General features: G+C 34.3%; 4 protein-coding genes across 4 annotated transcripts; 1 reads left to right on the top strand and 3 right to left on the bottom strand.

Annotated features, from left to right (window-relative positions):
• Positions 1–234: 234 nt before the first annotated feature.
• Positions 235–1134, bottom strand: LOC125841669 (B3 domain-containing protein REM17-like). Its single transcript, XM_049520837.1, has 3 exons — positions 1030–1134; positions 636–867; positions 235–544 (listed from the first exon to the last, which is right to left on the bottom strand). The coding sequence occupies exons 1-3, from the start codon at positions 1132–1134 to the stop codon at positions 504–506; spliced, it is 378 nt and encodes a 125-aa protein (XP_049376794.1). The 3' UTR covers positions 235–503.
• Positions 1135–2384: 1250 nt separating this feature from the next.
• Positions 2385–4416, bottom strand: LOC125841667 (B3 domain-containing protein REM9-like). Its single transcript, XM_049520833.1, has 4 exons — positions 4340–4416; positions 3870–4194; positions 3008–3153; positions 2385–2753 (listed from the first exon to the last, which is right to left on the bottom strand). The coding sequence occupies exons 1-4, from the start codon at positions 4403–4405 to the stop codon at positions 2385–2387; spliced, it is 906 nt and encodes a 301-aa protein (XP_049376790.1). The 5' UTR covers positions 4406–4416.
• A 2178-nt stretch (positions 4417–6594) lies between these two features.
• LOC125841770 (protein KAKU4) lies at positions 6595–20277 on the top strand. Its single transcript, XM_049520938.1, has 11 exons — positions 6595–6935; positions 9640–9695; positions 12548–12624; positions 14897–14976; positions 15110–15222; positions 16082–16261; positions 17723–17975; positions 18092–18171; positions 18337–18415; positions 19573–19660; positions 19738–20277. The coding sequence occupies exons 1-11, from the start codon at positions 6683–6685 to the stop codon at positions 20054–20056; spliced, it is 1578 nt and encodes a 525-aa protein (XP_049376895.1). The 5' UTR covers positions 6595–6682; the 3' UTR covers positions 20057–20277.
• Positions 20278–20435: 158 nt separating this feature from the next.
• On the bottom strand, positions 20436–22371 carry LOC125841771 (cytoplasmic 60S subunit biogenesis factor REI1 homolog 1-like). Its single transcript, XM_049520939.1, has 5 exons — positions 22241–22371; positions 21428–21916; positions 21175–21344; positions 20675–20894; positions 20436–20593 (listed from the first exon to the last, which is right to left on the bottom strand). Exons 1-5 carry the CDS (start codon positions 22343–22345, stop codon positions 20516–20518), a joined length of 1062 nt encoding a protein of 353 aa, XP_049376896.1. The 5' UTR covers positions 22346–22371; the 3' UTR covers positions 20436–20515.
• Between the last annotated feature and the right edge of the window lie 1598 nt (positions 22372–23969).

The raw sequence follows: 23969 nt of genomic DNA, 5'->3' as shown, positions 1-23969 counted from the left end.
AGATGTTTTCAAAAGACCCTTGGCTCGAGTAACGAACATTAAAGAAGCAAAAAAATACAGAAGTAAAGATGACATAAAATAATAGGGAAACATAACATAGCATTCAAAAGAGTGCTCAACATAATTCACTAATGTGATAACTGAAGCATATTGAATAACGATGAGTAACAAAAGTCATAAGACAAGCAACTACGAGACAAATCCTACTACTACTACTGGTGTAAACAGGGAAACATGTACAATGCACCAACCTACTACCAAGCCTATCCTGCTAGGAAACGAGACAACGTTCAACTAATCCACATAGTTTATACAACCACGACCAAGCCATACTGAGTCATCGAGGCCTGGACAAAAGCTGGCTAGTCAGTCATTACTTCCAAGTCTCACTCATTTACTTACCTTACATGAAGATTTTGCAGAAACATTGTACATAGGTTTTGAAGTTTATATACCAAACATTGGATCAACCAATTTGTATTTTTAATAGTGAACTTGCTTCATTACTGTTCCTCGCTCTTTGCAACCTTTCCAGAATATTTGCCTGCAAAACATCATTTTATATTATACTGTCGGAGCATAGAACTTAATCTTGACAAAGTACATTACTACATTAGAACTAAAAGAACACTTACAATGGAATTGTGCTATAGGCATTTCCCCATTCTTGATGAGTTCAAACTTGTAAGCATCTCCTACTCGGAGTCCATTTTCTGCTCTGAATTTTGTCCATCCACGTATAATTCCAAAATGACGTCCAGCGCTCCCAATCCACACTGACCAACATCTTTGTGCTTCATCTTTCAGAACCATCTCACACTTTCTATTCATCAATCCATTTGACTTCACAAAATCCAATGGAAGATGCTACCATAAAATTCATTCAGTTGAGTCGATTAAGTTACCGTTGTATTTAAAAAAAAAGGACTACAACAAAAAGAGTCCAAGTCCTAGACACTCAACAGAAGTTGCCAACATTATTGTATATAATTAACTTCAACCTTAACAAAATTTAGTTCAATAACTTACCAAAAATGCCCTTGTGAAGCAATAAGGTTTAACGGTTGAACTAAAAGAAGGATGGTGATCATCACCAGAAGTCGAAGTAACTACTTGTGCATTGAGAAGACTCATGTTTGAGGGTTTTTTCATAATGTCTGCTTATTATGAAAAACATAGCAAAAGAAAGAAAACTTGATAAGGAAGTGTAAAATTAGGATAAAAAGGAAGAATAACATATATATAATTTTCGAAAATTAGCAGGGGACACTTTCGTGAACTCTTTTTCAAATTCCAAATCATTTTGGAAGGAAAAAAACAGAATAACAACTACTACTACTACTATACCTTAATGCAAACTCAAATTACGGTCTGATATATGAATCCTCACTGAGGATGTCGCTCTATTTAGAAAAAATAGAACAACAACTAATACTACTATACAATGGCATAGTCAAAATTTTCATTAAGGGGTTCAAAATATGAAAAGTAAACACACAAAGAAGTCAAAGGGGCTCAAAATCTACTATAAATATAAAATAATAATTTAAACCTGTATAAACAGTGTAATTTTCCGCCTATGAACCATGTTCACCCACCTAGCCTTGCCCCTGCTACTATGCCTTGATCCAAACTCAAATTGTGGTTGGAGAAATGAATCCTCATTGAGGATGTCGCTCTATGAAGAAAAACAGAATAACAACAACTAGTACTACTATGCCTTCATCCAAACTCAGATTATGGTGACCGATGTATGAATTTTCACTGAGGATGTCACTCTAATTAGAAAAACATAATAACAACAACTAGTACTACTACTGTGCCTAAATACAAACTCAAACTGTGGTCTGATACGTGAATCCTCACTCCTCAGTGAGGATGTCGCTCTATTAAGAAAAAGAGAATATGATATCAAAATAAAGTTTACTGGTTTGGAATTGAACTTGACTATATTCTAAAACACGCAATTATATATTTTTAACTATCAGCCCCCCTGATCAGTGACTTTGATATTGATTTTCAGCATAACCGGTAAATACCGTTTTCAAGCTGCATTCTTGAGTGAATACATACAGCAAACTGCACTTAAGCACTATTCTACTAACACGAAGAAGTAGCTAAAAGGTACCCCATAATCGAAAAGAAATAACAATCATACATAACACTTCTATTTAATCACATGAAAAACACATTACATAGATAGATTATAGGTAGCAAAGGAAATAACAACTACTATATTGATCGAAACAAGTGATATGAAATACAAACAGAAACAGTTTAAGTAATGGAATTACACCCATTTTTTTGTTTTATTGGGTGAAAATGATTTACACACTTGAGAAAACGTACCAAGAAAAAAAAAGACTCAATCCAAGACGTAATACTTATATAAACAACACAGAATAATACACATATATGACAATGAAAAAGATCATCATCAAAGACTTAATTAAGAGATTGGTTACATGAGAAAACTTGCCTTGAAACTTCTGCAATGGAACTTCTCGATAAGTAACTTGAAATTTCCATATTGGTGTTTCTCCATTAGTAACGACCTCAAACATTATGCAATCTCCCTTCTTTAAGCAATTATCAGCAAAGAATTTGGTCCGCCCACATCCAATGATAGAGGTTCGAGTTTTAGAAGAACTTAGCTTTACATTCCACGACGACCTTTGTTTTTCATCTCTTATAATCAAATCACACTTCTTATTGGTGAGGCCATTTGCATATGCGAATTGTCGAGGAAGGTGCTAACATGGAGTATAACCATTTTACAAAGAAAAAAAAAATAACAAAAGGAATTTAGTTTACATACATTGACAATGTAAACGTTTTTATAATTCTAGTCTAGTTTAACATGTGATTACAAATTAGTTATCATTTTTACCATGTAATTAGTAACTAATTAATGGTTATCATAGCTTCTAATTATCTAATACGTGGCCTGATTGTGTAACGCATTCACTTGAAGAGTTTGCAAGTAAAAATGAATTTTGAAACTTACCAAATAACCTCGCGACAAGCAATATTCTCTAATAGTGCATTCAATTTGAGAATGACCAAAAGACTTGTGATGAGTAGCAGCTTTTACATGGGAAGAAGCCTTTTTTGATGACTTGATCTTGCGCCGTGGTCTTTCTGTTGCATCCTCTGGAAATTAATATGACAATTGTACTTGAGAAAATTAGCAACATTTAAATAATAACCAACATACTTTTTGGCTAATTTGAAATTAGTTTTTACTTACAAAATAATCATCATTTGGTTTATGTAGTTTCCATTACAAGTTGCGTGAAAATAATTTCCATAAATAATACATTTTTTTCCATTTTTGGCAACTCTTTAGTTCTAAGTTTCCACATACGTGTTTAAGACCATAAGATTAAAGAATATTTTGGTACATTCTACCTATCTCACAAGATTTAGAAGTCTTGTTACTTTCTTAAATTTTGTGTCAAGACAAAAAATAAGACAAACAAATCAAAACGGAGGGAGTAATTTTTAATATAAGCAAGTTGAGACTTATGCTAAGATCTAAGGGAATTAACTTGCAAAAATCATCAAGTATAAATCAATGGACTCTAATGATGTTACCTTTACACCAACAACAATATACCAGTGAAATCCCACAATGTGAGGTTTGATGATGATATAGTGTATGCAAACCTTATATCTGCCCCTTGAAGGTAGAGATACTGTTTCCGAAAGACTCTGGACTCAAGTAAAACAAATCAAAGTAGTAATGAAAAAAAAAAATAGCAAATTAAAGCAGCCAGAGCATATATGCAAGAAAATTGTAAAATCACAACACAACAAGGTGCGATCACCTAAACACAATAAACACCAGATGGCAACAAAGATGTTACCTTTGAATTTAAATTTCTTGGAAATCTCTTCACTTGTATGATCTCCTCCTCCTCCTCCTCCTCCTCCTTCCTCCATATACTCTACATATTCTCTATCACAATGAGTTGAATCAAATATGGAGACCTCAAATTCCATGTTTCCTTCATGTCTAAACATCAATATATCTCCCAATTTCAAACCATGTTGTTCTACAAATTCAACCCAACCCGCTTCGAATCGATGTCCATTCACCTTCATAGGCCACTTATAGCCACCCCTTTTCAATATTGCATGTTCAACATTGTCATTTCCCTTCAAATACTTCAAGAAACCTATAGGAATTTTCTACAATATATATACAACATAAACTTGCCCTAATTAATTAAATAAATACTACAGTACCTTAGTGAAAATCATGAATTCGCTGCTATTGCATGTAACATAAGGTAAATAAAGGAAAAATGAGAAAAAAAAAAAAAGGATGACTTACAAGACCATTCTTGAAACCTGGTTGAATAGGTTTGAAAAAATGAGGTTTTTTTGGAGGGATTTTCATGGCAGCCAAAAATGATTATGTCTTGACAGATTAACAATGCATGACAATTTTTTATTTTTTATTTTTCATTTTATAAGGAGCTATAGAGTCGCCATCAATAAGAGAAAAATGACGCACACATTGGGACAAAGCAAATAGTTCAAATCGCAATAATTAAAGCAAATATTTATATGTCGTCATTTTAGATTCTACGTACATTAAGAAACTAAGTTAGTTTATTATTCTACTCTTATTTAATGTTTTTTTGAAGTCAAGTTTTCAATTATTAAACATGAATTAATTTATTTTGATTAATTAATTTGATCAATGGATATGAATTATTTACTTAGTTTTTCTATGTCGGTCAAATGTATATATTTTCAGGTTAATAACTCACAAGGGTAAAATAGGAAGAATGATGTTGTTAATGCATTGATTTTGTGAAATAACGAATATTAAGAACCATATATTTTTAGTAAGGATGACATATAAATAGGGACGGAGGGAGTACGTGTGATTTCTTCGAGCATGCTTATTATAATTTTAAAAGTTCCTCATCAAAGTTTGTCTAATTTAAACAAGTAAACACACGCGTTTTACGTGCCATAACTCACGTATGACATCACGTAGGAAGAATGCATTTACTTGTTTAATTTTATATATGTTGAACTGTCTTACTTGTGCATACCCAAAATTAAAGGTTGATATCAAATTAACGGATATGTTTATATTTATACAAAAAAAAAAAAAACTTAATTAATTATAACCATAAAATCATCAAAAACATTTATAAGTTTGACATAAATTATCGTTTTCATAATAAACTAGATGATACATTATCCAAAAATTACAGTAATATGATATTTCAATAAAAGCTACTACTAACCCAATTATTAATTACTATAATTCGTTAAATTATATTTAATTACGTAGATATGTCCAAAAACAGTATGGAAAGATAGCATATTTGTATCTACGAGAAAACAACAAAATGGAACCTTGTGTTTGGAAGTATATTTAAATGTTTTAAATATTAGTTCTTTAATTTTACTATCAAAATATGAAAACTTTTGGGTGGCGCCCAGACTTTAATAATTTGGTGGCTGTTAGATTTAACGAAAATAGTAAGAAAGAATTAACTTTAATTATGTAATTGTTCATGTAAAAATGTAAATAGATACTAATATTATATTAATTAAATAATATTTTTATCTCAAAATATTTTTTTCGTGTACAAGAAATCAAGCAAGTCTCTATTTGTAATATCTAAAAAAATTCCATAACATCTCAATTTTTAATATTTTAGTTAATACTATTATCTTTGGTTTAATTTATGCAATTTAGTTTGTATCGGTATAAAGTCTTTTTTAAAAAAAATAATGTTTTTCTTTTACTTTATTTGAAATCAATATTTGATCATAAAATTTTTGATGATATCTTTTAAGTTAATATTTGAAATTTGAAAAATATCCAAAATCTTGTTTCACTCTTAATACTTTTACTATATTTTTCTTTTAATTTTTTTAATTTTTAATTTAATAGAAAAAACTCCATTTTTTAAATCATATTTTATGGGCTTTTTGAAAAAGTACTTTTAAGCAATAAAATATTATTTGTAAAAATTATAATCAAACACAACTCCATCTTCAATTTCAACTTCTAAAAATTTCAAATAAAGCGAAAAAATATTATAATAATAAATAATAGCTCGTATATAAAATCTAATCTATTATATTAAGAAACTATTTATTTTGAAATATTACTCTTTTAGAACAAATTTGAGTGGCAAAAGGTGGAGGATTTATGACTTAGGTCGCAGGTTCAAGCTCCACACCTTGCAGAGTGAAACCCGGTATTTAAGGTAAGAATGGTAGATGGGCGAACTCATTATCCACAGAGTTTAGAAGACTATGATTGGTTCAAAGACCGACGAGTCATTATAAAAAAAAAACAAATTTGATCATACCACATAAATTAATCAATTTGCATGAACTCACTAGTTTTTAAATATTCGAGGTATATATAAACCATATAAATAGAAACTCAAATTTTGAAATATTTTTTTTATAAAAAATGACCAAACACAACATTTGCTTAAAACATTCCAAATAAAATATCATAATTAAACACCTACTTAATTGTTTCTAAAAAAAAAAAAAACTGCAAAACAGATAACATGAAACAAAAGAACCAGAAAAATGCAACTTCTTTTTGAATAAACACAGAAAACCGAATAAAAAAGGCCCCTTTTTTTCTTCTTCAAGTTTTTAGCGTCACTCTCTGTGAAAAAATATCGCCATGGATTCTCGTTCTGGAGGAAAAATTGTAACTAACAGGCGAAAGAGATACGCCGTTGGTCCATATGACCGTCCACAACAACCACCACCGGCAGCGGCGGCGGAAGAACCGTTTCTCAAAAGCCCTAATTGGCTCACCGGACATGTTTTTCCGGCGACACGTACGATTCTCTCCGGTGCCGCTAAGATTCTGACTTCTGTCTTCAATTCCGACTCTTCTTCTTCGTCTTCGTCAGGCAGCGATTCCATGTTTGGTACTCTTCTTCAAATCTCACTCCTCCTTTTTTTGTGTGTGAGAGATCTAGAAAGTGATAAATTACGAAATTGCCACTCATTGCTCATCTCAAAGTGGTGATTTTTAAAATGCCTTTGGTTGATGTTTGTTTGAGTATTAAGTAAAAAAAAAACTCTCTTTTCATGTTTTTTTTTTTTTGTGCAAATTAAGTTTGTGTAGGTTGCTTTTAATTTATTTTTTCTTCTAAAAATACTGACTTTTAATGGAAATGTTATAGTACAGGCTAGGTGATTTCAGTTTTCTTTTTGTTTGCGTGCCATTGGAGTTTAGAATATTTTAGTTTAGTAAGAATGTGAGGTATATTTTTTGAAATTTCAGAGGGGGAGAGAGGTTGAGATAATTAAAGTTGGTTTTATGGATGTAGTTTCTGTCAGATACTGTTCATTTGATGGTTATTTTTGGTAAGTACTATTGAATTGATAATTAAATGCTTTGGAGTATAAATGGTTTAATGCAAGTACATTATTGAAGTACTTATTAAGTACCATACTCCTCATTTACAATTAGGAGTTAGACTAGTTATGATGAAGATTTGTTGAGCCTGTTATTTTGTATTTGGTTCTGATATGAATTTGAATGACCCGAATCTAACATAATGTGTTGAGGGTTGTTTATGAGATCCTGTAACCTAGAGGCAAATGCATGATAATTGAAGCGGGGAAGCCAACTGAACCCGCTTTTTTTGGGGGATGGGGGAAGTAGAATTTATGTATGTAATTTGTTTTTGAAAAAGATAAATATAGTATGTGTAGTAAAGGTTACAACCACTTGATAGTTGATATCTCTTGATGTCGTGCTTATACCACACGAGTGAGGCTGCTTGTATAAAAGTTTCCCCCCTTTGCCTTGTAGCCTTTGATTTTATATTATTACTTTATATTATTTTCTTGAAGGAAACCCAAAATAAGATAAAGAAAAGTACAAAATATTGCAATGCAGGGGGGTGGTTTGGTAATATGATTTCTAAATACCACTTTAGTGGTACAAACATATTGCAATTCAGAACATGCTGTTTTAGGGGCGAGATGCATCTAAAATATAATTAATAGTAATATAACAAAAAAACATATTGCAATTCATTTGAGTTTGGCAGATGCGCGTTCACTGAAGCTGGTTCAACTGAATTGGCTTTGCTTGGAACAAATCGCTAATTGCAGATGTGGATTGTATTAAAAAATAAAGTTGCACTATGTTGTAAAAAAATTAAAATAAAACAAACAGAAAAAAATTTGAAGTTGCAGTATATGTTGTAAAGGTTGTAATCATTGATGTCTGTCTAAACATTTGCATAAAATATTAAAATTGTATTGTGGTCTCAAAAAAAAGTGTGCAGTCTTAAACAGATGCGTTGAGACTTGTTATCCCCCCCCTCTCCCCCCAACCCCCACCTCCACTCACACACAAAAAGAAAGAAGTAGAAGGCAAATCTCGCCTATTATACCTGGTGCAGCCTTTAGTTTTAGTGATAATTAATTCAAAGTTACTAGTCAGAGTGTGAGAGTTAGGCGTAGCATTGGAATTGATATGTAGGCTTGTACATATCCAGTGCATGGCTAGTTGCATTGCTCTTCTTTGCAGACTCCAGCACTTGGAACTTGAGAACTCCCTTGGATTTTTTCTGCAACTGGTTGATATGTATTCCTCAGCATAAAGCATTAAGGACATGTGGGACACCATCAAAAGTGTTAGATACATAAAAAGAAGAGGAAATACTTACAAGGTTCTTAATAAATCTACCAAATGGTCTAAATCCTCTAGTCCTACTACATTATACCAAAAGTATACTATACAATGTCAGTTTACTTTCTGAATGAAATTGGATCTATCTTCAAAGCACCTCCCATTTCTTTCTCTCCAAACTGTTCACCAGATGCATTGTGGGATTATCCTCCACCACTTCCTTTGACTCTTGCTACCTCCTCTTTTCATCTGACAACTTTGCACGTTTGCAGTATGTTCAGGCATAGTCCAACTTGTCTCTGTTATGTTGAGGAATAAGGACCACAGTTGTGCTGTGAATGTGCAATGTTAAAACAGATGATTATTGGTTTCATTTGTTTCTTTGCACAGGAAACATCTGGAAACTATGATGGCCACCTTTTTCTTCAAGACTTCTTGTGCTAGACATGCTCTCTTAGTCACCAACCAAGTGAAGCATTTAACCTTGGTTGGAGCTGGACACTTCCATATGTTTCTCCATAGTTTTGGCTACCCTCCATTCTGCACCAAGTCTTCCATTCTATATGCCTTGTTAACAGGGAATTGTCCATCAGTATTGTGTCTCTATCTCAAAGTATCTTGCTCAACATTAGTGCCAATGAAATCACCAATCTTACTTAACAGAGCAGACACTCTTTCAATCTCCCAGTCATTTAGCATTCTCCTGAAGGATAAGTACCAGCCCTGTAGCAAAGAAACCGAAAGGGGACATCCTTGGATTCTTTATGCAGTCTTGGCACATGTAGCAAAGAATACCTTATTCAAGCTTTAAATAAATAAAGCTCTCTTGTACCGATACTATTAGCTATCTCTTTGACATTTTAATATTAATTTCATCTAGGTGTGAGCTCAAATATTATGGTGGCCAATGAAACTATTTTGTTATAGCATGCTCTCATTTTTATTTTGTTTTTCTAATAGCTTACATCTGGCTTTTATTGTAGAGGATGATGACAGAGAAGAGAATGATATTTGCTCGGAAGTGGATGAGTTAAACAAGGTAATATATCCCATCTGATTATGTTATTAATTTTTAAGCATTAGGAATCAAGTGATTTTGTGATTTAGTACCATGATTCTCCCTGTGATACCAATTTGTTCATCTGGAATATGAAAGTTATCAGTAGTATATCAGATAGGCTTTCCTTCTATGGGATATAGTTGGTCCGTTTTAAAGATATAATTAAGTAAATAAAAGCTATGTTGTATGGACTCTTCAAAATCCTTGCCGCACCCATGTCAACTTGACCTGATGTGGCCCTGAGATCCACACCGGATTTGGTCTACTCATCGTGGGTGCTTTGATTACATGTATAGCCGAGAAGTATACATTGATTGGGTAATTGGTTGGATTTTGTAGGTTTATGTTATAGATATATATAGTTATATAATATGAGTATGAGAATGCTATGGCCTATGCTATTACGAGATGTCTTATGAATAAAATATTAGATGTCTATAAAGAATTAAATTTTATTAGCTTTAATTCAGTAACTTTAAAATATATACTGTATATATGTCACAACTCACAATATAAATTTATTGCCTGCATCCCAACATTTGTATCCATACCCCAAATCCTAAAAGTTGTGTTATGAAGATTCGAGCTCTAGATTTGCACTCGTATCGGGTACCCACACCCGAGTGTGTGCGACATAGAATAAAAGTGTGATCTCTCTAGCAACTTAAACTTTTTGATGAGTTGGTCTCAAACTTCAACATGTTATCATAGTAGCCAAAGGTCCCAGGTTCTCGAGCCTCACTGCCACCTATTATTAAAAAATTCACGTGTTATGCCCGTTAAAAAATTCAAGTTTGTAGGGGGGGAGGGGGGCGCATTGAAGATATAATTAAGTAAATAAAAGTGTGTTATCTCTAACAACAAAAGTTTTTTGATGAAACGGACACACAATTTAACAATTTGGATGCAACCAGAGGTAGCACAAAGATGCAAGGGGACTGTAAAAACAACAATAGACTTCCACACGAAGGTCCTTATATGGAATGCCAAAAATATCGGTAAAGTCGTTAATGGTTGACACTGTCATCTGCCCTATGTCCAAATGAGAGAGAGAGAGAGAGCACTTTTCCACTTTTTAGTTTTGAACTGTATGTCCTTGAGGAGATAAATACTTCTCTTTTGGAAGATGGAAAGATCATCGTCATAATCCAATATTCTGACTTACTCATGTACAACCTTTATTTATTTTGTATTCCGTCATTAGTGGTAAAGAAAATCAAAAACTAGTCATGAATTTGCTATATGTAGGGTCTCAACGGAGAAAGATAGTACTCTCCGGTGGAGTGGAACTAGGTGACCAACCCCCCATATCCACACCTTTTCTTTATATTTTTTATAAGGAACTATGTGACTAACCCTTTGTTCAAAGGAAGCATATGAAAAAGCTACTTTCAATAAAACATAGCTAAGGAAGTGGCAGATGGATGTTTTGCTTGCAATGAGTGAATGGTTGTCAGAAGTGATGACATACTCATTTAGGGAAAATAAGCTGAAAAAAGACTCAATTCATTGATTTTGAAATAGGTTTTGGTAAGATGTTTGGTGCGGAGAATTGGCCTCCAATGAAGCATATCCACATATAAATGGCATCATGAAAAACAGGTATATTGTGGTAACAAGTTTCCTCACTAGGAATAAAACTAACACCTTGTGAATCTAGGATTCAGGAGAACTTTCCAAGCTTGGGAGCTAGACAGTTGAACTATTTTTTCGTAAAGATTTGTGATCATTCATAAATTTATCGCGGGAGAAAGTTGGTTGATTTACAGAGGGTCAAAAAGTGAAATTTTCTTTGGACCATTTCTTGGTTCCATGTTGACCTTCTCGGTATTGTTTCAATTTTATTGGATGTTTCCTGAAGAGACCTAAAAAATAAAATTTTCTTGGTAAATCTTTTCATGTGTGGTTACAGATGGAAGGATATAGCGTGCCTATGTTTTAATTGTTAAGGAGAACTTGTGCCTTGATGAATATCTATTGCATGGTGTTCAAAAATGGAGAGTCATCCTAACGATCAATCAACTTAGATATATGACTACTCTGTATGCATTGCACTCAATAGGCCAATTTTATTTTTTACTGAATAATTTGTCTCCTTAGAGGTTCTCTAGTCCTTGACTTATCCTTACATGGGCTTAGAAGTCTTTAAACTGGAACAAAAATAAATTCTCAGTAAATACTACCCCTTTTGTAAGTGTAACCGGAACAAGTCAACCTTAAGTTGCAACTAATTGGTGTTGTCTAAATGAATCCTTTTCCCCCCGATCTCCATTATGTTCTATTCTTAGCCAATTTCATAGTGATTCCAAGAGATCATATGTATTTTAAGATAATTTCCTTACTTATGATTTTAGGTTTACCTTGTCCCAACACCTTCCATTATCATATTGTCGTGTGTATGAATTCTAACATTATGAAGAGGAAACTCTTGTTGTAAGTCGCTTCTTATGCAAAAAATACAAAAACAAAAAACAAGGAGGTTGTTCCCCCTGCCCCCTCCCACCCAAATTGAAGAGGATGAACTAGGCAAGGAAGGAAGTGTGGATCTAGTTGCAACATGTCTTTTATGGTGAATTTGGGAAGTAAGAAATAGAAGGGCTTTTGAAGGAGTCTAGAGCACATCATGGGCACCTAAAAGGTCCCTTTTGTCATCAGGGTATTGTTGTGGAAAAGGAATTTACCACTTCATGAAGTTGGGATAGATACTCTGGAGCTCAAAATGAAAAGATTTAAACTTTTGAGCTCCAACTTGGTGTAGTATGAATAAATTACTCTTGAAGTATCAAAAAAAGAAATTTATGTATTCTTTTGAACTTCTCTTTTGTGTGTAGCATCCTCAATTACGTGGAGAGAGAAGTCAAACCAAGCACCTAATTGAGCAACTACTTATGCAGGAGACATTTTCAAGGTTAGTTGCAAAACTTTCATTAATTTATGCTGAAATTTTGTTTCATAGTGTTTTAGTGATATTTCTTGTATGTGACAGGAGACTTGTGTCTTATCGATGCTGTTATTTTTTATGTTTTTTGCACGTCTCATTTCTTTGTGGATATCCAACTAGATTATTCTTAAATCTTACCTTTATATTTAGCATTTGCATGTAGTGTGATATCTGTCTCAATTTGTTTGCATTTTATCAATTCATTGGGCTTGTCTGCTCCCTTTTTTGCGTCTTTAGTCCTTTCTAAGTTTTGCTAACATTTAAAACTTTTCACCCCTGATGTAGTTTGTATAATTCTCCAGGAAAAGGACAATATGAATTTCAGATTTTGGACTGTTTCATGATTTATAATTTATCCTCATGAATTGAATTTTCGTTTTCTTTAGTGTTTTTAGCAGAGGGAGGGTAATTTTTTCTGAGATTTTATCGTTAGGCTTTTATTTTTTAGTTGTAAATGCAATTTGATGGAAATGCTGGGTGTCATTTGTCTGTTTTTTGGGTTGAGGAACAACATAATATGTTTATTGATTAGCCATTTTTAATATTCTTTCAGTAATAGGTATCTATTTGAATATATAAACGGTTCGCAATGCCTCAAATTCATAGGAACAAGTCAATACAGAATGTTCAAAGCTGAATAACTATTGCACTTGACACTCAAGGGATCCAGCAGTGATTGAAAAATACACAAGCACACAGATACATGCATGCACACGTTCAGTTACAACCTACCATTTAAAAAATAGGAGGAATAGTATTTCAAATTGTATGGATGTTGAATATATGCACTGCTAATCTTGAAATGAAAAAATATTTATGATAACTTAATGAAGTCTCGACTAAAAACTGATTTATGATCACTTAATGAAGAATCCGGGACCTTTGCTTGCTCCTGAATTAGATTCTTATCACCACCCATTAACTGAATCAGGCCCGCACGTGAGGGGGCGTGTTGATGGGATAACTAAAAAAATAATGTTCTTTCTAACAACTGAAGTTTTTAGATGAGATAGTCACACACTTCAATATCAGAAGAAATTGACATTGGGCCTAACTCAACCCCAAAAGCTAGCTCATGAGATGAAGATTGTCCAAGACCATATAAAGAAATCAATTTTCCTCTCACAACTGACGTGAGACTTCAATACCCCTTCGCAGTCCCAAGACTTAACATTTGGAGCGTCGACAATAATATGGGGGCCCATCATCAAGAATAAGCTAAGAATTGGGATGAATTTGACACTGATACCATGAGAAGAAATAGATATTGGGCCTAACTCAACCTGCTCATGAGTGAAGATTGCCCAAGACCATATAAAGAGACCAATTTTTCCCTCCCACAACCAATGTGGGACTTCAACATCGTCTATGATACTACTAATTGTAGAATAGTGTCGAGCATTTTGAGGTTGAGTGAACAGTAAATCTTTTTCTTCTTTGGGTCAAGAACAGTATATTACTACCTCAGGAAACTAATTCTGCCTTCTTCTGTCTCTCTCCAAATTCTAAAGTTATCTTTACACATACAAAGAGAGAGAGAGAGAGAGATCAATGAGTAGAAACAGGTCTTTGCTGCTAGCAATTTGGGAGAAAAGGTCTACACTCAATACTAGATGGTGAGAGAAAAAATGGAATTCATATTTAGTACATATGACAAGCGATCCAACTTGATAAGGCAGGTAAGGCTTACTCAATAGCTAACTGTGTCCGTCATATCAATACCAGATGTTGAGCTCATGTAATACTGGTGATTCCCGTCTTTACTTTGGATATGGTGGTAGTCGAAGCTATTTCCTTGTACTTCCCTGGAATCCTGGGTGTCGGTGTATTTCAAGCTGAGGAGCACTCCCATTGGAAAACTCAGTCATCCCTTTGCATTTTCAATTGTGAAGTGGTGCAGTTAGCTTATTTTTTCTTCTTTTTATGTATGCATGCCTATGTTTTGCTTGTCTTTTATGTATGCATCCTATCTTTTTCATATTAAGAGACTGTCAATTTCCCTCTTTTATGCTTGTCTTCAATATTGTAGTTTTCTTTGTAGTTGTATTTGGATTGGATACTGCTGTGACTTGGTGAATCTTGAACAAAAAATTAAGTAGGGCTTTGACTCTTTGACAGCCAGATGACATGCATGTGTATCGAAAGAGCAAGATATGATGTTTGTCTGTAAATGCAAAAAAAGGGGACAAAAGAAATATGATGTTTCTTTCTGAACCTAGTTATACTATTAACTTTGCAGGGAGGAGCGTGACCAGTTAGTAATGATCATCAACTCAAGGGTTGTGGATTCTTCATCACTTGAAGGGAAAGACAGTTTGGGTTTGCACTCGACACTACCTGATCAAACAATTGCAGATGATAATAACTTAATGAATCTATCATGTGGTTATAGCTTGCGTTCTTCCTGCAAAATGTTTGCATAAAGCTGAATAGTCTTCTATGTTTCATTCAGATACGTTGGACCACAATAGTCAAGCAATTATAGAAGCGAGGAAATGGTTAGAGGAAAAGAGAGATGGACTCCGTTCAGATAATACTCTCGGAGGTGTAAGCTCTGTAGTTAGTGTAAGTAACTCGTTTTATCTGTCTCTGGAGTTCTCTAAGTGACGGTTTCATTAGATATCTTACAACCAGAATCCCTCTATCCACATGGTTTACATTAATTTACAACATAATGATCTCCCAGCTTTATCAATTTGAAGTTGTTTGCATGGTACTTTTGATATTTTTCCCTTAATTGGCTTGGATGTCTTCTTTTAGTTTCTTGACCAGATCTGTCTCCTCTCTTTCACATACCTAAGTTTATTTTTCCTTGAGTTTCCACGTACTAAAGATAGGATCTCATTGTTAGTTGACTCCTCATTAGAGACTGCACCACCATTAATAACCAGGCTGTTTATGTGATTATATTTTCGATGTGCATCTGCCATTTTCTGGAAAAACTTTGTATTATCGTCACCCTGCTCAAACCAATTGCTTCTTAATTTTTGCCTCCAAAATCTGTCCTCGAGTTCAGAAGATCCTCCTTTCCTATTTAACTATATCTAATTTTGGGCCCGCTCTCCTTATTATACGGGATGAATTTGTCGAGTACTTTTTGTCTGTATTACATTAGTTCCTTCATTTATATTGTACCGTTTCTTAAAAAAGTCATTTTAATGTTGTCGAATTTGATTGTGGAAACTTGAACCATGAGAGTGTTTTTCCTAATTGATCTGAATTAGATGCCTAGTTTATATGTATTTTATCTATAATATTATTTCTACCTCGAACTTTCAATCCTTCTTTTTCTATAAGGAGCTTTATGGTGCTACTAGTGTTTCTCATGTAATATTTTGTCAGCACAATGACACATATTTTACTGCTTTCAGCTATGTGATACCGAAATATAGCTATGTAAAAATGTTTATTGATGCTCTTATAGGTGGATGATACTTTTGGCTCACCTGTAGAAATGGCCAAGTCATATATGAAGGTTCGTCCACCGTGGGCGTCCCCTGCTGTTGATAATAGTGGACTTAGAACCCCCTCTCAAATGAAGGCAAAGCTTTTTGATGAAGAAGCTCCATATTCTGTCAGTGGTGATTCTCTGTCTTCCTTGAAGGTATTGAAAATTTCAATTTTGCTTTTATTAATGCCTGTTCACTTTCATTTCAAGCCTTTGAGGATGTACACTCCTATTTTGTCGAACGGTGGTTGAACCTTAGTTTTCTAAGATTATACAACGATGTCTACAAGTAGCACTAGAAGCTTTGATGATTCAGAGTGCCAAAAGTTGGTAGTTTTCAGATAGAAAAAACTTATTTAGCAAAGTAATAAATTGGAGACCAGGCTACTTTCTTGCTAAAAAAAGTCCAAAAAGGGAAGACAGAGAAGAAAGGTTGCCTAGATGCATACCAGCTTGTCTTTCTTGCTATCTCAAACTTAATCTTGATTGTGCCCACACTGTGTTTCAATCAAACGAATGTGCTTCTTGACTTTGCTTAACAGGTGTGCTTAAACTACAAAAGATACTTGCCAAAGAATGTTGCTGTGAGAAATAAAAGCACGAGAAAAATATTATCGAGAATGCTTTTACTACTATTTTTTTAAAACTCTATTTATACCTATATTTACATTATATGTTATAGATATTTTCCAATATACATGAACTATCTACATTGCAAAAGTTTCAAACTGACGAGATGATGAAAATTACAAAGCAGCCATGCACATGTTGATCTTTGGAATTTGATATGTACAATTGGGTTGTTGGATATTTATGAAGGGATCTTATTGCCTTGCAATGGTTTGATAAATTTATAACTTTTGAAAGAATTATGCTCTTGGACTTGGATCTACTTATGAGAAGTCGTTTACATTAGATCAAATTGTTATCAATCAAATATTAAAGAGCATTGCCAAGGTTACACCGTTACAAACTAAAGGTTGTAAACTAAAGAAATGAAATAAATTCTAAAGCAGCCATGCACGAGTTCATCCATGTTGTTCGATATGTGCATGTGGTTTAGAGGACATTGATATGGGATCTACTGACTTGCATCCAGTTGATAAACTTAAAACTGTGCAAGAAACAAGCTGGTTGATGCTTTGACTTAAGATCTACCCTTATAGCAACTTATTAACTTGATAACAGAGACTTGATATATCAAGCAGTTTACCAAGTGACTAGTCCTTATCTTTGCATGTTTGGTTGTTCCATCACTAGTCTCACTTTTGGTGCATGTGTTATTTTAATTTTCTAAATAGGTAGAATACTTCTGTTTACTCCTCTTGGCAATTCCTCAGAATACTGAATTAAATATTATGTCATGTTTCATTTATCAAAAAAATAAAAATAATAATAATAATGTTTCATATGTGTGTGTGTGTGTCATGTTTCAAGCTGTACCTTTGATCACACTTCATCATTTTAGTGATTTGAAGGAGCTCTGTATTCTTAAACTTAGTTAGGCATTTCATGTCAAAGATGATGAACAGCTACTTAGTAGTACTAAATCCATTTACTTTATCAATTTTCTGTTCTTTGCTGTCTTCTGATATATGCTTTTCTGCTGGATCACAGAAAAAAAGTTCTTATGCATCTGGGTCATGGAATATTCATGAGGAAATACGAAAAGTCCGGTCAAAAGCAACAGAAGATATGTTACGTGCCCACCCTTCCAAGGAAACTGACTACCAGTTACGTTTGGTAGAACGCAAAGCAGAGCCAAAATCTGCAGTTGGTGATTTGACAGGAACCAGTACCGCGGAGAAGATAAATGACTCAAGTTCTTTGAGACTTGCTAAACTGTCAGATGTACCCATTAAGTGGTCAGGTGTGTTGTGCTCTAATCTGGCCTCTTAGACTGGTCTTATGGTGTTGTCTTGGTTTAATTTGTCTTCTGCTGTAAATTGCTAGTTTTCTGTAGAAACCTCATTTTTTCTCTTTCAGATGTGGAAATAACACAAGATGGTGGAGAAACTGAGAATGGGCCTTTAAATGCTGCCTCTTCTATTCAGCTGCGAGATCAGGTAACCGTTTGTTTTAGGGATTTCAGTACTTTATTCATCATTTGGCACATTTGGACTAAAGAAGATAGCATTTCAATATGGACAATAAGATGTTGAGTTTACTTATGTACTTTTTTTTGAGAAATAACTTATGTACGTCTGACCTCATACTGTTCAAACTTACAGGCAGTTCGGGTTGGTGAGCAAGCTTCTCGTGAATCTTACATGCATACTGGTTCAGTTTTCCCCTCTGAGCACAATGATGGTACTTGACGCCATTCTTTAAGATTTTTTCTGTTTGTTTTATGTTGTGAAGCTAATTTGCAGTAATGGGTTCAGAATTAAACTTATTACTACTTACCAATACACAAATATATGAAGTTGGCCGAGTGACATGTAATTCATATTTGATCATCTAGACAAGTCAAAATTGTTGCCTTCTATTACCTGGTCAGATAGGAGTTGAAAGTTGGCTTACTAGGTATGTGGGTTTATCTTTTAAATGGTCTGATAGAGACGTAAACAAAGATGGAGGCATTTGATACTTCCCTAGTGTCTTCGAAGGTGGAAGTTGGTTTCTTGGCTACCTATCTCCTAAGCAGTTCTCATGTCAGGCCAATGGTGGATATAAATCAGGGACCACAAATCACAGCCATGATAGTGACAATATTAGTCTGTTGATTGGGGGAGTAAGGAGGATATGTGAGAGAGAACCATGGTGACTGCAACGGTGTAACCAATGGCAGGCCTAGAATGGTCAGGATGGCACATGGAGGAATACAAATTTGAATTCATCCTATATCTTATGTAGTTCTGACTTATGGGTGTAAAGGAACTAGATGCAAACCAGGAAAACTTGTGGCCAATGTGGTGTAATGGAGTCTGATATCTGGTTTAGTTTAGAGCTATTTTGAACCCTAGTGCTCGACAAGTTGGTAATTTTGTGACGCTTTGTAAACTTGACAAACAAATCCAGCTCTTAGTTTGAACCCTGCATTGATCGTCAAGTTTACAAAGCTGCTTGACTGACAGGCTCCACTAGCATTTGGCTACCATTACTGGTGGATGATCTAGGCTGAGTCTACAGATGTTTAGCACTTCTCACATAGTGTGAACTATAGTTCTAGATTTAATATATCTTCTTGTAAAGCATGTGCGTCCAATACTAAAATAGCTTGTGTATCATGTGCGAGATTAGTAATGAGTCTCAATTCACATTTGTTCCTCCATTGCTCTTTCTTGTGATTATGGCAGTGTGTATAGTTGGATAATTATGTCCTAAAATATGCAAGTGACATTTGTTATATGCGGTTTTCTCTCTCTTTTTTCCATATGATCTGCGGGGTTGGGTTAACTGCTGATATCTCTCTCCATTATGGCCAGTTTAATTTCTCTTATATTTACCCATTTTTACAAGTTCAGGTCTTCATATAACTGCCTCTGACGCACATGAAGTGACTCGACCAAATTTAGCCCCAAGTTCTAATGGATATACATCATTAGAAGCTAGGTAAAAGAATGAATGATTAAGCACTTCAATTTTTCTGGAGCTCGAATCCCAATAATGCTGGTTTTCTTCCTCGATAGTTTGTCTGCAGGTCAAAGTAGAGGACAAAACGACTCACACATTGGTGGTGAGAAGCCAAAACCAGGAACGTCAAGTCAGGACAAGTCGACTAAATCTCACCAAGTAGCGGATAAGTGTGAATTTCTTAGCGAATCTGCTGTGGATGTACCAGACATGAATGAAACAATAGAGAGTCCTGCTGCTTCCATTCCTAGTGAAGATATGTCGCAGGAGGAACCAGTCTTGGCACGTGACTTGTCAAAGAACGGGAAAGTTGTGAAGCAACAAGGAAAGAGACCGGTGAGAAATGTTCGAAAGACCACCAGACCCAAGAGGTAAGTGATGATATATGTAGACCAGGCAGTCTGTAGACCTGAAATTGTTGTATATTAGCTTTACTTCAAGAAGAAATTTAAGCTATTGTAGGAGGATCCTTGATTCATCTTTCCCTTCTTTTTTTCGAAAGACCATGTTGTGTAGTATTTATTCGTAAGTTCATGTAGGAGACTTCACCACTCTCTATCTCATTATAAATTTGAGGTTTTTAAACCTTTTGGCCTTATCTATTTATTTTTCTGGGTTGGGGGTGTGTGGTTACCAAACATTCATACATAGTTAAGAGGCATGTTTATGTATTATGCCTTTCGGAAACTATACACACTAATAAATATTATAACACTCGTAGAAATATTGCAAGATAATCCATAGGGAAGAGACTAATATGGTATATTTTTAGGGAGGTTTCGAATAACATTGCTTTTCCTGCCAATCCCAGAGTGCATAGCATCCAGACCACATCTATTCATGGCCTTCAACACCTTCATTTTGACGTTGTGCTCCCTCGATTACACGGTTGCTAGGCTCATGCTTCGATACCTGAGATGAGAAAACGAATGTTGGCTCAAACGACTAAATATTAGTTGCCATTGTGTGTCATGTAACGAGTCAAATTCGTACCTTGAAGCTTAAAGCAGAGCTTATAGCTGTATCATTAGTGCGCGTAGGCCTTGGTTTCTGGCGATAATATCTCAAAAACTCTCTTGAACCGATTGATTTAACAGACAATCGATCATCGGTTCTTGTTGTTATTATGAGTTCAGATCCATCACTTCCTAGTTCTACATTGTTGTTAAAATCTTCAGACGAAACAAGCTGCTTTCCAGTTGCATCAACATAGCTAGAATATGAAAAAAATACAGATCTTAGTAAAGGATAACAACAAAATTTTCCTGCATGATGATGTTCTTAACCATCAACTTTAATAAAGTTCCCATTGGGAACAACCTCTCCATCTCTACGAGGTAGGGATAAGGTCTGTGTACACTCTACCCTCTCCAGAGTCCAGGCATCACATGTGAGATTACATTGGATATGTTGTTGTTCAAACTTAAAAAATATAGGCTGCATCTATCTTCTGCTCAAATGTACATTAGAAGCTATCAAATCACCAAGCATACCTGCTGCTATAGTCGTAAAACTCTTCTAATTCCGCCTCTTCATCGTCACCACCATCACCATAATGCACCTTGCAATGGTTTTTTGCATCCATATGCTTCCGAACTGCTTCCAAACTACTAAAAGGACGACATCTATCGTTGCAATACAGACACATATAATCCCTTCTAACCTGAGGACGTAAAGAGCAATTTTTACTGTGTTATTTAAACGGACTTGAAGATCATACAAGAAAAACGAAACCTAGAGTATTACCTTGAGACCAAGGTAGGTGAGGAAGCCTTCAGGATCCTTCAAATACTCGATATCAGGTATGAAGAACCCGTGCTTCTTGTGCATATGAACCGCACAGTTTTCTACTGTATCGTGTTCCAAATCACACATGAAACAACTACGCGGATCCAACTCATCAACATTGTTACCTTCATCATCCATAACACCATTATTAGTACTACTTCCATTTATCTTTAGTTGCCTCAATGAGTCATTGTCTTCACACGAGATCTCTTCCTCCCACTCGCTCTCATCCCTTCCACTAATAACGCTATTCTCATCGTGATGATGACCTGTCTCTCGCGAAGCTCGTGCTAAGTGAGTTTTAGATTTCAGATGTTGAGCATGAGCTTTAAAGCTTCTATATTCTTTGCCACAATCTACACAACTATATAGCAATGGAGTTTCTTCTGCAAGTGCAGACTGTCTGGCTACAAAGAGTGCCTCATTCAATCCAGGAACTCCAGCAACCTGAAATAAATACCAAAGAAACAGAACAATGAACTCTAATCCATTCCACAATCATGTAGCACTTAGTTTAAGTTTAACTGGAAATTTGCGCGTGGAATCTTCAAAATGAAATTTATATATTTGTAAACTACGTAAAAAGTACTATAAGTCACAATAATTGATAATTAAAAATAACTAAAAGATAGGAGTATATAAAAAAAATTACGGTCAAAGATAGACCTGTTTGAATCTCGAAATCCAAAGGGACGAGGGAGTAATGTTTATGGAATAAAATTCATTTTTACTTTCCAAAAACACAAAAAAGGGGTAAATTTAGCTGTTTACCTTGCGTTTAAGATTATAAGTGTGCCATTCTGATTTGTAATGAATTTTTTGCTCATTTTCGTCAAAAAATTCCTTATTACAACAGTTACAAATTAAACTCTTCATTTTTCTTCTTTTTCTTCTTCTTTGTTTGATTCAAAATTGGGTCTGTAGGGTTCTGTATATATACAGGCAGCAGATTAAGGGCTTGTTTGGTGGCAAAGTCAAAGAAATATATGTTTTGACCAAATGCTGTCACAAGCACAGACGTAAGCAAATTTGAAAAATACTTGGGACTCAAGGAATACTTGGCGCTCAAGGATGCCTAATTTGATACTCCCTTCATCTCGTTTTATACGAGTTAATTTGACATAGTTACTGAGTTTAAGAAAGAAAGAAAGATTTTTAAATTTATGATCGAAAATGAGAGGTAAATATTTGTGTGGTTGCAAATCATTTCATTAAGGTAAAATTGATGATTAATATTTTAAAATTAAATTGTTACTTGAGACGGACTAAAAAGGAAAATGAGTTAAATAAAGTGCAACATAGGGAATAACTAATTTTAGGATTATGTTTGGTTGATAAAATAAAATAAAATAAAATTTGAATTATCTTCAAATGAAAAGGTATTTATTCATTTTAAAATGGACTAACAATATCTTTAATTTTAATGGCTCATAAAGTGGAATAAAAGGGTATTAATTCTTATTAGTGTTATGGTTCTCAATTACTTGTGAAAGTTGTAACAAACATTAGGGGTGTGCAAAAACCGATTTAACCAATAAACCGAACCCAAAAAAACACTATTGGTTTATTGATATTGGGTTATTGGGCTAACGGTTTTTAAACGGTTTTGCAAATTTTTTTATTGGGTTATTGGTTCGGTTTTTGGTTTTATAATTTTTGTTAATGGTTAAACCGATAACCCAATAAGACTATACTAAATTTACTAGTCTTATTGCTAATGGTTAAACGATTGTTACTTTCACACTTTTTGTTAATGGTTAAACAATTGTTACTTTCACACTTTTTCCTTTGAATGTGTCTAGTGTCTAAACTTGCAAGAAAAATGATTGTTACTTTTATGATTATTACTTTCATGCCAAATGCTGGAAAAATCATATGGTTTATTTGAAAAAAAAATTATCGTGTATATAATATATATGAGTATTTTCTTATTGGTTAAACCGAAAACCGAACCGTTAAGTACCATAAACTGATTAACCAAAAACCGATAAGAAATATGTTATTGGTTTGGTTGTCGGTTTGAAGTATTTACAAACCGAAAACCGATAAACCGAACCAATAACACCTAAAACCGAACCGAACCAACCGATGCGCACCCCTAACAAACATACATTTTCATCAATAAAGTTTTACTATATTTAATTGAAAGAGAACCACAAACAAACCACTTAATGGGGGAAAAAAGTGAAAAATAGAAGCAAACAAAAGTAACCATTAGAAGAAAGTCTATTTTTTGGTACTTTTGGTTGGATTGCCTACTTTAGATAATATGAAAATTGATACTCCATCAACCTATTTGGACCAAAATGATCACCATTTCAAATGATGTTAGAGGGAACCTACCTCCTTCCAACAACTCGGTCTCAAGTTCGCCCCTACTGAATACAAAATCACCTTTGTTTAGTGAATCTAAATTTAGTCAGGCCTCAATATAAGTACTAGAATGCGGATAGAGTAGCATAACAAAATCAGGAAGTTGAGATAGATATGACAACACCAG

This window comes from Solanum stenotomum, chromosome 10, assembly GCF_019186545.1.
Source record: "Solanum stenotomum isolate F172 chromosome 10, ASM1918654v1, whole genome shotgun sequence".
Classification (NCBI taxonomy): domain Eukaryota; kingdom Viridiplantae; phylum Streptophyta; class Magnoliopsida; order Solanales; family Solanaceae; genus Solanum; species Solanum stenotomum.
This window is presented reverse-complemented; position numbering and strand designations above follow the sequence as displayed.